The 12115-nt window shown below is 31.9% G+C and overlaps 2 protein-coding genes across 7 annotated transcripts; one reads left to right on the top strand and one right to left on the bottom strand.

Moving 5' to 3' along the window:
- Window positions 1-6: 6 nt before the first annotated feature.
- On the bottom strand, window positions 7-4113 carry LOC109810201 (RPA-interacting protein A). 5 transcript variants are annotated; one of them, XR_002240727.3, is made up of 7 exons: window positions 3887-4112; window positions 3735-3809; window positions 3473-3653; window positions 2807-2898; window positions 2277-2387; window positions 1663-1760; window positions 7-231 (listed from the first exon to the last, which is right to left on the bottom strand). XR_002240727.3 is itself a non-coding variant. In XM_020373613.3 (6 exons), exons 1-6 carry the CDS (start codon window positions 3983-3985, stop codon window positions 70-72), a joined length of 720 nt encoding a protein of 239 aa, XP_020229202.1. In that variant the 5' UTR covers window positions 3986-4112; the 3' UTR covers window positions 7-69. The 5 variants fall into 5 exon arrangements, 3 of the variants coding, with proteins under 3 accessions (XP_020229202.1, XP_020229203.1, XP_029129568.1); XR_014433578.1 differs by lacking the exon at window positions 7-231 and adding an exon at window positions 694-981; XM_020373613.3 differs by lacking the exon at window positions 1663-1760.
- A 2122-nt stretch (window positions 4114-6235) lies between these two features.
- On the top strand, window positions 6236-12081 carry LOC109810181 (uncharacterized). 2 transcript variants are annotated; one of them, XM_020373583.3, is made up of 6 exons: window positions 6236-6406; window positions 6483-6514; window positions 6870-7058; window positions 10529-10576; window positions 11647-11711; window positions 11791-12081. In XM_020373583.3, the coding sequence occupies exons 1-6, from the start codon at window positions 6330-6332 to the stop codon at window positions 11800-11802; spliced, it is 423 nt and encodes a 140-aa protein (XP_020229172.1). In that variant the 5' UTR covers window positions 6236-6329; the 3' UTR covers window positions 11803-12081. The 2 variants fall into 2 exon arrangements, with proteins under 2 accessions (XP_020229172.1, XP_020229171.1); XM_020373582.3 differs by having other exon boundaries at window positions 6238-6406; window positions 11787-12081.
- The last annotated feature ends 34 nt before the right edge of the window (window positions 12082-12115 follow it).

The following is a 12115-nucleotide window of genomic DNA, read 5'->3' as shown; positions in this document are numbered from 1 at the left end:
ACAAGATGGGGAAACTCTTTTTGATATATGTCGAAACTGATATTTCTATAACGAATAGCAACGAAACTGTTAAACTACAACCTCAAATGTATCACAATCTTCACATGAAATGTACAAAGCAGTTAAATTAAACTTTGTCTTCATACAAAACTTTGGTTTCAATCTGCAGCCTCTGTCAAGATGCTCTGCGTGGACTTCAGCCAGCCGGTCTCGCAAAAGGTCCAAAGTAAGCTGAATCTCAGAAGAAAAAATGACGTTGTCATGTGTGTAAATAAAGCAAGTGTAAGAACAAATGTCGTTCTGCTTACAACTTATATCCACATGTAGATACGACTACCATATATATTCAATAAAGAAATATTGTAGTGATGACAAATATCATACTTCACTCAAATCCCAAAAAGCCCAAATACACTCAAATATCTGTTTTCTCACGGCTGTATACACTCAACTCTCGCAATAAATAAATTAATCTAAGAAAACCAGTTCTCCTCTACAAGAGATGAGATGCTTCTTGATGGGTTGTTACATCTAACAAAATGAAGAAACTTCCATTTTCTGTAGGCTTTATTTCCTACATTTACGGAGGTTATTAATTTCCTCTTTACCATTATTTGTTAGCAACTTAAAGAATCTTTGACCTTTCCAAATGACCAAAGAAAAGAAAGCTATGCACCAACAGAGTATGACTACTTGAAAAAAAAAAATGTACAATAACATATATGATAAGATATTTTCATATTCAAGATATTCCAGGATATACGTAAGGTATTTTGAGATATGATAAAACATTTTCATATATTTTAACAATACACAGAGTTGGGAAGGCTAGGCGAGGGCATGTTTTTGATTGGTGGTTTATGTAGAAAGGGGACCATCCAAGTGCATCATGGTGGGACTTCTTGAAGGTTTTGCTCAAATCATTCCAACCAGAATTTGATATAGATCTACTAGTGTGGCTCCATGATGAGGTGCAAGAACCTTGAACGTTGGAAAATAAATGAGAAGATGAAGGTTTAGAGAGAGCAGAACCAACAGCAAAAGGGCAAGAATTGAATTAAAGAAAGCTACAAGAATCGGGAAATATCCAACAAAAGCAACCCAATAACATTATGGGCAAAGAATCAACATTGTGGACTGAACCAATGGCTATGATGGTGGTGTTGGGTGTGGGTAGTACAATCAGCCTACTGCATAAGAAAATTAAGGTGATATTGATAATCAACAGTGTAGTAGTGCAGTAGTGTAGTTCACAAGGGATCTATGGGATCTCAGTATAATTACAAAGCCTTTGATGCTCTATTTCATGGACAGAAATACCATAGAAAACTGAGCACTAAAGGATCACGGGGGCATACACATGATTGTGTTTGAGCCAGGGGGAGTGGAAGCTATTTTGGGGATTCAAGGTGGAATTGGCTTGGTCATCGTGCTTCAATCAATTGAACATGAATGGAACTTCATTTAGCAGCCACAAAACATGAATGGGGACAAGTGAAACTTTAGGGAGGGGGAGTATTGATAGATAGCCATTAATAGTTAGTTGATTAGGTGTCTGTTAGTGAGGGGAGTTAGTTAGATTAGTTGGGCGGGTTGAGATGGTAGAAGAAATAAGGTATATTGCCCATAAATAAAGAGGAGTTGAGAGAGAAATCACGTTACCATTTGAGAAAGGATTACTCTTGCAGAGTGTGGAGAGTCCTAGTCATATAAATATCCAGGGAAATCACTCATTTTGTATCTTCAACCCTAGCCTGAGGCTGCTACCACATTGGCATAACACTTGAGATTTAAGGTTCATCAATTAAATTTCTATCTATGTCAAAGAATTTCTTCCCGCACAAAAGTTAGATTCAGAAGCATAATGTATAATTCATAGCACTGATTGAATTGTTAATACAGAGCCAGGCTACTCAAATCTATAGCCTCGTTGCCCCTTGATGCTGAAAAAATTCTAAAATAAATAAATAAATCATCCTCATACGCTCAAAAACCAAGAAAACAAGAGTAATGGTTTGAATTTAATTTTACCCTAAACCTAAACCAGTCTAACACAAACACTCCTACAAAGAACAACACAAGTCTATTTTACATTAGTTGGTGTTAATTACGAAAAATCAAATGAGTGCATCTAGTTGGGTGATTTGACGGTGGTGCTTTGATACATTTACATCCAAGAGGAATATTCTCAGTTCTTATATTCCAGGTAGTTTTGGTGAGGAAAATTAAAGTGTGTTGCCATCGGAGAGGTCAACAAAGGGGCAAAATATAAGTACCTCACTAGCTTTGTTTAGTTGAAGTTCACAACGATTGCAGTATATAAGATTGTGACTGTCTTTAAGTTCTCCATGCTTACAAATAGGACACCAAATCTCTTTCCCATGGGCCTATTATCAATTTTCATAATAAAATCAGAGAGTTCAATCCAATTAAATAAAAACTCAAATTTTAAGGTCACTTTGTATTCTTTTATGTTGAAAATAGTATGAAAGCACTACACATAAATACATATATTTTTTGCAACATAACACAGATACATCATCCAGGATATTGATTCTCAAATCAATGCAATGTGGAAATGTCAGTGATTATGATGTGGGTAGCCAATATGCAGAAATGACCATAGGATACTTGAGCTTCAGTTTATATTACAGATATAGATATTGGCAGCAGAAATAACAAGCTCAAGATCCAATGATAGGAGAGGTATAGATGCAGAATCAAAACCTAAAACTGCTGTTATTGAGAGCTGTCAATATCTAATTAGAAGATAACTTCGGAAACTGTCATGTTTTGATTTGTATACCTCATCTGCATTTAGCTGCATATGCTCATAAACTGAACGAGCCAAGTACTCATCCACGTCATCTTCCCAATAATCAATATCGCTTACTAAATCTGCAGGGAGATAGGTAAGGTAAGATCATATTAAAAGCAGGTGCTAGTTAACACAAGTTTAGTAGCAAAGTAAACCTACAACCACATGCCCCTTTCATAGATTTTCTTAATAGTTTTGGTGTTTCTTTTGTTTCCCATCTACTCTTCTGGCACAATCCAGTACAACAGCCAATGGAAGCAAACATAAACACACACACATCACATCCATACATAAATAAAGTCACATGCAATGCAATGCAATGATTGCAATCACATTCACTCATTGGGGATTTAACATTCTAAAGATATATAATATAATATTAAATGGACAAAAATACAATACAGTTGATATTGCTCTCCAATCAAAATTAAAGTTTTATCTCAATAATAAGCATAAATGTATATTACGGAAGTAAAACTCCAACTTTAATGGAACAAAAGCTCCAGTAGTACTATAATATATCACAGTAATGTAGCCAAGTTTTTCCATATTAAATATCAGAGAAGGTGCTAGATAATTAAATATGATGTCATTTATCCTTGATAAAAGAAAGTAACAAGAGGGTGCAATTTTTGAGAGAGCGAGTAATTTTACCTTGCAGGGGTGGTTGGGATTTGAGATCTTCATAAAATATCCTTTGCATTTCTAACAGTATATCTTGGCATTCAGTAGTATGAGAAGGACCTTCGTACTCCCATAATAGCTCATCAGTGTGTTTGATTTTGTCAAATTCATCTGACACAATATCCTGGAATGCAGATTTCACAATATCCTCCTGCCAACGAGTAATGACGATGATAACTAGTTAACAACAACAAGAAGAAGAACGCTACAGAATTATAATAATGAGGTGAACCTGTTGGTTGCATCTGAATTTCCAGAGTAAGCGAGTTCTGTCCTCTCGCACCCTTTTGTAGCAATTGTCCCTCAACTGCGAAACGAACCCAACTCGGTTAACTTGTGTTTCCAAAAAGAAAAGAAAAAGAATAGTTAGAAATTGAAAGGGACCTTCTGTTTCCATAATTGATATTTGTTGAATGAAGAATCGGATTTTAGAGATGGGCGCGTTTCGTTCTGCTTCACGCTCGACTCTCTACCTTCCTCCATCGCGCACACTCCTCCTCCTCCTGCTAGGTTCCGCTTTTCAATCCACAAATTTAACTCATAAAATGCATTTATGTCTTTTTAGGATTAGCTAACAAGTTTCTTCTTCACCATCGTATTAGCCACCCCCGGTAGTGCTCAAATTATATTATATGAGATAAGATATATATTAAATTTAAAATTAATTAATCAAAGTTTTTTTAATGGATCATTCAAATTAAATTTTAACACTTCTAAAATTAAGGTATAAAAAAAACACTTCCATACTTATTTAAGTATTTTTAAGAGAAAATTTGATTGTTTATTCTATAATTTAAGGTGTGTTTATTCACACACCATGTCTATTATATGCATTTTAACATGACCAATAAAAATTGGTGGATTGATGTTTAATATTGATAGTATTTTTTTTTAGGTTAAATTATATTTTTATTTTTTATTTTATTTTTGAATTTATTTTAGTTTCTTACTTTTAAATATATTTATTTTTATTTTTTATTTTCTAAATTTGGATTTATTTAGTCTTTTTTTTAAATAACGAGTATTTTTCATTTTGAGTCATGATTTTAAATCTTTTATTTACTGGTCAAAACTTAAAAATTGTTTAATTAAACTTATTTATATGAAAATTAATAAACACAATTATAACTGAATTTCAAACTAAAAAATGTTATAAATATGATAAAAGTTACATATCAATAAGTGTCAAAAGTAATAAGAACAATTATAAAAACTTAATTTTATATTAATTTCTAATTATTTGTGGATATTTTTTTTACATGATTTTTTATTATGTTTATAATTGTTTTTAGATTAAAAAAAATTAAATTCATAATTTTTATATTAATGAATTTAATGAGATAAATTTTAAATTTTGAATTTGTTAATAAAATATTTAAAATTGTTTATCAAAACTAAAAATAATCACTATTTAAAAAAGATCACATAGATCAAAATTTAAAAGATAAATCATCAAAATAAGAATTTAAAAAGATAATAGACTAAAATAAATAAAAATAAAATAAAATAAAAGGCTAAAAATATAATTTAATCAATTTTCTATTACATCGGTATATAAATTACAACAATCAACTTAATGATATATATCTATTCATAAAGACAAAGTGAATATCTAATAATACAAACATTAAAAAAAAAAAACATTCTCATCCTTATTATTGGTAAGTTTTCTTCCGAAAATATCTACAAATCAAAAGCATGTAAGGTCTTCAAATCAAAAGTATATGAAATCATTTGTAAGATCTAATCTACAAATTTCAAATAATATGCAAACAATGACAGGTGAATAAAGGGTTTAGAATTTAGATGATGTGACTGTTTTATGTACATCAACTTACATAACTAATCTAATTATGGTCTAATTCATTATGATTTGTTTGGACCTAAATACTTTTACAAGAAAAATTTAAGAAAAAATTTATTTTTGAATAAGATAAAATTAACATGTACGTTAATTAAAAATAGTTTTTTAAGTTAATATAAAAAACCATAAATTAATTTATTCATAAACTACTTTTAAATTTTTAAAAAATTTGTTTCATTTTCTGATTTTATTTTATTTTCTATAAGTACTTAATTTATCCAAACAATTTTTTTAGTGCAATATAAATTTATGGTAAAATATAAGGGTGATTAAATATATAAGAAACCATGAACTCAAACATATTTAAGTCAATCCAAATAGTTATGGTTTAAGTTTTTAAAATGTTTTGATAAAATTCAACCCAATCTAATTAGGTTTGTTGTTATTTAGGATAAATATCAACTTCTGATATTAGTTCATTAAACAAATTTTAATAAAATCTTAAAATCAAATGATTAATGATCCACTAGATGAATTAGTGATTCATTGGTTCAATATTTTTAGATTGATCACTCATCTAAGTTTTAAAACATTGGTTTTTTTTCGTTTATACTTGTACATTTATAATTTGGCATATACCAGTATTTGATTAATTTGAATGTTAATATTTTGGTAAAAATATTTTTTAATTTTTTATATCTAATGTCCTAACTCAATGCCATTTAACTGTTTTTTTATATTTATAAATAAAACAGAATATAATATAATGATTATTGGTTAAGTTGGTTTGATTTGAAAATAATGAAAAATTTACACAAATTTATTGTAATTAATTGATTTGAGTAAAGTGTCGGGTTTGGATTTTGGGTCGAGTAATGAAACTAAACCCAAAGGCCTAAGCAATGATAAAATAAAATAAAAAGAAAAAAGATGATGTCCTTTCTCTCTCTGGAATCGTAATTCAACTCTTCTCTTTCTCTTTCTCTTCTCTTCTGTGGAAGAAGCAGAAGTAGTTAGAGAAAGATGCTGGAGAACCTTCAGGCTGCTCCGGCAACGGAATCGGGCACGGTGGTGAAGCGCTATGCTCCTCCCAACCAGAGGTATTTTTCTATTCTGTTATGTTACCCACACGCTTCCTTTTTCAATTCCTAATCTTTCTTTTTCTCTCTTTTGCAGGAACCGTTCTGCCAACAGGCGCAAGTCATCTGGTCAGTTCACTCCTCCAATCAATTTATCCTTTTATTTGGTGGGGTTGGGTTAGATGCATGGGGATTTAGGTTTTATCATTGTAATATTTCATGATGCCGTTGTCTTAACCCTTCAGGAACTGTCTTATGGGAGAGAAATTAAAAGAAATATCACATGTGAATAACTCTCAGTTACTCTTAGCCACAGATTATGCTTGTTTCAGTGGCCCTCTTTATTGACCAACTACTAATTTCTCATTTGCATAACTCCCGCTGAGCAATTGCAAATTTTTTTGGCACATTTTCTGCCAGTCCCTATTTTATTAGGTTTGTCTCTAATTTCTTGAAGTTGATCGGTTTTTATCAACTTCTGTAGATCGGCTTGATCGGACAAACAGTATCGGGAATGACTTAGAAAAGAATCAAATTGCTTCTTCAAGAAGTGTTCACATTCCAGATCATGGAGATGCTGGTAGCAGTAATGTTCTCAATGAGAATCACTATTCAAGATTCATAGCTTTAGAAGGGTGTAGTTACAGTGCAGCTGCCCAGCTTCTTAATGATCGTAAGTATATCCCAAACTTTTTCTTGAGAGAACTTGCACATATTGAGCAATTACATATTCTTTCACTATGACGATTTCTAGGTTTTCTTATCAGAACATTACTGGGAGTCTGTCTGTGACAAATAAGCATAGATTTGACATATGCAAATTTCTGGAGTATATGAATCATGATGGTTTCATTGAGCTTGTTGGTGGAATGGGGATGCCTAAGGCCAACTTTTAGTTTTATCTAATATGTTTTATGCTCATCTATTCTTAATGGATTCCAAAGGTGTTTGTATGCATTCCATTGACTTAGTTTCTGTTAGACCCCCAAATCAATAAAAGGAGGTGATAGTGAGTAGGGAGGATATTTTATATTGTAAGAAAAGTGAGAGCAGGGAGAGCCCTAGGTCTGTCAAAGTCTAGGAAGTGTCGTTAGAACAAGTATCACCTTGATACTGTTCAAGGCATTCGTTGATGTTGTCCTAAAATTTCCTATCTTTTTCTATTGAGAATAATTGTTGTTATTATTGTACAACAAGGTTTTTATAATGCAAACTAAATAGTATATACTACACATATAAATACTAAAAAGATACTCAAAATTAAAGAAATTTATGATAAATAGCAAGTCATAGTTTATACACACAATCACCATGATATCTAGGAGCAATAAGAACATAGTAAAGAAGTAAAAAAATGAAAGATGATAATGAATTAATAAAAAATAAAGAACATAAGAAATTTATATGTTTACATTACATAAAATTAGTTTGTTGTGAAGAATATGTTCCTTGTTGGAAAAGGAAAATATGAGAGATGATTAAAGGATTAGTTAGCCTATGTTGTAAAGTTGCCTTAATTGTTGTCACCCCTAGCTCAACTTAATTGTTGCCTATTAAAATTGGTTTCTATTGTCTTGGAAAGGGCTACCTAAGGAGGGACTGCCTAGAAAGGTTTAGTGAAGCATCATAGTTTGCAGCCACTGGGACATCAACTTTTAGGCAGTTGAGATTCTACATCAACTAGAGAGTAGAGATATGTCCTAATAGTGCTTGTAGGCTTCGGTAGTCCTCACTATATAAGTTGGTTTTGTAGGATTGAGTTAGACTCTTAAATCCAATTTCTATGAGCTTCTATATTTAGATAAGTGATATTGGAAGGACAAAGGAGTACCTTGGGATTGAAATTGCTTATTCTTGGCAAGGCATCTTCGTTTTCCAAACGAAATATGTTCTTGATCTCTTTAAGGAAACTTCGAAATTGGGTTGCAAAGCTTCTAGCGTGCCCATATAACAAGATCAAAGGATTGGGAATGATAGAGTCCTAAAGTTTACAAAGCTCAATATCAAAGTTTAGTGGGCAATATATCTTGCTCGTATGAGACCTGGCATGGCATATGCAGATGCAGTTAGTGTTATTATGTTAGCTAATTCATGCATGATCCACAAAAGAGGCACTTGCAAGTAGTGGATAGAATTATTCATTACTAGAAGTCTGTGCCTTGCTAACTACCAATGTTCAAAAGAGGTGGGAATTTATCCATGAAACTGTATCAAGAAGCAGAAGCTGATTATGCAGGGTTGATCATATATAGGATCAACTTCAGGTTCTTGTATTTTCTTGGGTGGAAACTTAGTTGCATGGGTGAGAAAGAAAAATTTAGTTGCTCGGTGAAGTGGACAAGCTGAGTTTTGAGCCATGTCACAAGGAACTTGTGAACTACTTCGGTGAAAGATTGTATTGATAGTAGTCAATCCCGGATAGCGGAGCGGAGCGGTCGACCCTAAAAATGGGATAGCGGGATGACGCGGAGCGGGATAACCGCTATTTTAATATTAATTTATATATATTAAATAATGAATAATATATATATATATATATATATATATATAAGCTAAAAAAACAAAAAATAACTCTAAATTCATGCATTAAACATTTTTAATAATTAAAAGTTCATAGTACTCAAACAATACATAATATAAAATGTCTTCAAAACAAAGTGTTAAAGCTCTAAGTAAAAAATTAAACATTATAGTTTAATTTTCTTCCTCATCAAGATTAAAGTCTTCCTCTCCCTCAAATAATAAATAGTGGGATACCATTATTCTATTTTTTTTTAATTTATATATATATATATTAAATAATTTATAATACAAATAATTAATAATATACATATAAAAATAGAAACATAATTTATACATTAAATATTTTTAATAATAAAACTTTATAATAGTTAAACAAAATAAAAAAAATTAAGAAAACAAAATATTTAAGGTCTTATATTAAATTTTTTATTACTTAAAATATTATCTGAATTAATAATAAAGAAAAGTTACTTTCTAAATAAAATAGTGAAGTAAAAGGCCCTTAATCAAATCAAAAGATAAAACAAAACTTGGCCCATCGGAGAAGACAGAGCCACCATCGAAGAAGACAGCCGCTGTCGGAGAAGACAGATCGACGGAGATCTGCCGGAAAAAGAAGAGAAGTTCCGTCACCCACCCGCGATCGCACCGCCACGCTCCGCCGCTTTCGCGGCCGCTCCGACCGCTCCTTCAAAGCGCTCCGCAACAAACTTTTTGAAGCGGCACAGAGCCGCTCCGCTCCGACGCGCCGCGATTGCGGCCGCAACAACCGCTATTGACTACTATGGTATTGATGAATTAAAAATTATATATGAAGTACCCAGGAAGCTACTTTGTGACAGCAAATCAGCCATTAACATTGCTCATAATCCTGTTCAGCATGATTGGACAAAGCATACAGAGATAGACCAACCCTTCATCAAAGAATAACTAGATAATGGTTTGATCATTGCAACCTGTGTTCATTCAGGACATCAATTGGTATATGTGTTGACTAAAGGACTCTCTATGTAGCGATTTCAGGCTCATAGTTGTAAGTTTAGTCAACAGTGATAGATATTCATTCATTCGCTTGAGGGATTGTTGTTGTTATCTTATGTCTATGTTTCCTAAATTCCTTTTAGTAGGTAGATTAATTTCTTTTTATTAGGCAGATTTGTATAATTGTATAGCTGTAATGTTGATATAATTTAGGAAAATAGAAACAAGGATTAGTCTATATATTATGTAAATATCTTTATACTGAATATTCGTCCAGAAATTTCTTTTCAAGTTTTCTTTCTTGTTCTTGACCAGTCTCAGTTTCCTTAACTGATGATTACTAACTTCCAAGTCTAAAGAAATGTCAACATTCTCATAAATTGTTTTGCTTATTATGAATATATGTTTTGCTTTAATTATCTGTCTACTTGCCTTTTGTTTCATTAGAGTTTGTATTGTCCTCAGTATTGTAACTATTCAGCTTTGCATAACAGAATTTAAATTTATTAGATTGTGGAGACAAAGGGTTCGGTGGTGAGGCAGGAGTGTGTTTATTTACTTACAAGCCCATTATGTTATGTCCATATTCTTGTTTAACATTAGCTGTTATCTCTGTTGGCCATAAATTTCTGTTGTCAGGTTGGACAGCTGCAATACAGTCCTACAATAATCCCAAAGATTCATCTGGTTAGTGCACAACCATCATAGATGATATCTTTTTTTCCATTTTATGGATATTTGCCACTTTATTTATAGTATTTGACAATGGTGAAACTCAAACTTGTTTTTTGTCTAAGTTCTTAGTGAAGTCATCAGTGAAACTAGGAAATGATTCAGACTGACTACTGTAGCCCAAATACTTTTGCGCATTCTGCTAGCAGTTCCATGTGAGTGTGTAATGGCATTTATACTGAACTACAAATGGAGAGGGAAGAAAGAAACTAATATTTTTACTTTATTATAAGCTGGAAACTGGACAAGTTTATTTGGCTCAAGTCTTGTTTGGATAAACTTAATAAACACTTGTAGGAGAAGAAAATAAAAAAGTAAAATAAATTGAATTTTCACAAACTAAAATCATTTTATGCACTTAGCTTTTATAGAAGCTCTTTTCATTTAACTTCTTCAAAAGTCAAGATGTGCAGGTTAATTTTAACTTATAGAGAATTTCAATGTGTTTTCTTTTCTTATAAGTACTCATGAAAAACTTTATTCAAACTGAATTTTGATGTCTTTTCTGCTCCCTGATAATTCCTATCGAATAACCAAAATATCCAAAGATCTTGCTCATGTAATAAATATGCATAGTATGGTGATTTGAAGCATCTAATTGAAGTTGTTGTCAATTACTAATTGGATAAATATTGTGTCATCCATGAGTAATTTATGATTAGATATGTTAGGAGTGATCTATTGTATAATTGAGATGCTTATGAGAGGTTTGTTGACTCTACTCAAGTAACTAAAAGATGTTTTTATTACCTTATACACTAATAAATAGCGTTTTTAACATTTTTTCCGTTTATTTCAATAGGTCTGTATGATGTATATTATAGACTAATAATCTCAACCACATGCAGTATCAGTAATTAAGTCTTTTAATTCGTGATTTTTATTTACACTTAATAGTTCAAGTCCTTTGATGTATTTCAAGCAGAAGACCGAATTATGTGATGGATATCATTATTTTTATTTACACTGCATATGAACTGTTAAGAATGAACATGTATTGCTTAGTACTTTTCTTCACATTTCAGAAAAACCAGTTATGTATTCAAGTGGGACATCAGTATGGAATCAGTTCAGACACCCCCCTAATCAGGTAATCTCCTTCTCCTCACCCTGACCTTTCAGATTATGCTCCCAGCTATCTACAAGTGCTTCCTCTGTGTCACAGCCAGACTTCCTGGTAGAACTTCGTCGCCAGATGCAGAATGCTAATCCTAGTTTCACCACATGATGGAAGACTTGGATTGTTTAATAAAGTTTGGATGAACATGGATTTGTCAAATGCTTTAAAAATACTTGGTCGCACTGCTACCTGTTGTTTATGACTGTTGTTTTGTGGAACTCATTTCTAATATATGTAACTGAAAATCAGATTCAGAATATCAACAACGACTGTGTATGTGTAAATTGGGATGTCGCTCATTCAGGATTCGTATTTAAAGATTTTTTTGTATGCTTCAAAATAGTAGTTTTCATAATTTATAGAGCCGTGGTATG

This window comes from Cajanus cajan, chromosome 4 (assembly GCF_000230855.2).
Source record: "Cajanus cajan strain Asha chromosome 4, NIPB_CcT2T_4, whole genome shotgun sequence".
Taxonomy (NCBI): domain Eukaryota; kingdom Viridiplantae; phylum Streptophyta; class Magnoliopsida; order Fabales; family Fabaceae; genus Cajanus; species Cajanus cajan.
Note: the sequence above shows the minus strand (reverse complement) of the source record. Positions and strands in the feature narration are given on the sequence as shown.

Bases quoted from the DNA above. Each gene is read 5' to 3' on its own strand.
- LOC109810181 (XM_020373582.3), top strand. From the start codon at position 6,330: ATGCTGGAGAACCTTCAGGCTGCTCCGGCAACGGAATCGGGCACGGTG. The intron at 7,059-10,528 runs GTAAGTATATCC...TTCTGTTGTCAG, and splicing joins TGCCCAGCTTCTTAATGATC to GTTGGACAGCTGCAATACAG. The intron at 11,712-11,786 runs GTAATCTCCTTC...TCTGTGTCACAG, and splicing joins TCAGACACCCCCCTAATCAG to CCAGACTTCCTGGTAGAACT.
- LOC109810201 (XM_020373613.3), bottom strand. From the start codon at position 3,985: ATGGAGGAAGGTAGAGAGTCGAGCGTGAAGCAGAACGAAACGCGCCCA. The intron at 3,810-3,886 runs GTCCCTTTCAAT...TTCGTTTCGCAG, and splicing joins ATCAATTATGGAAACAGAAG to TTGAGGGACAATTGCTACAA. The intron at 3,654-3,734 runs GTTCACCTCATT...ACTCGTTGGCAG, and splicing joins AATTCAGATGCAACCAACAG to GAGGATATTGTGAAATCTGC.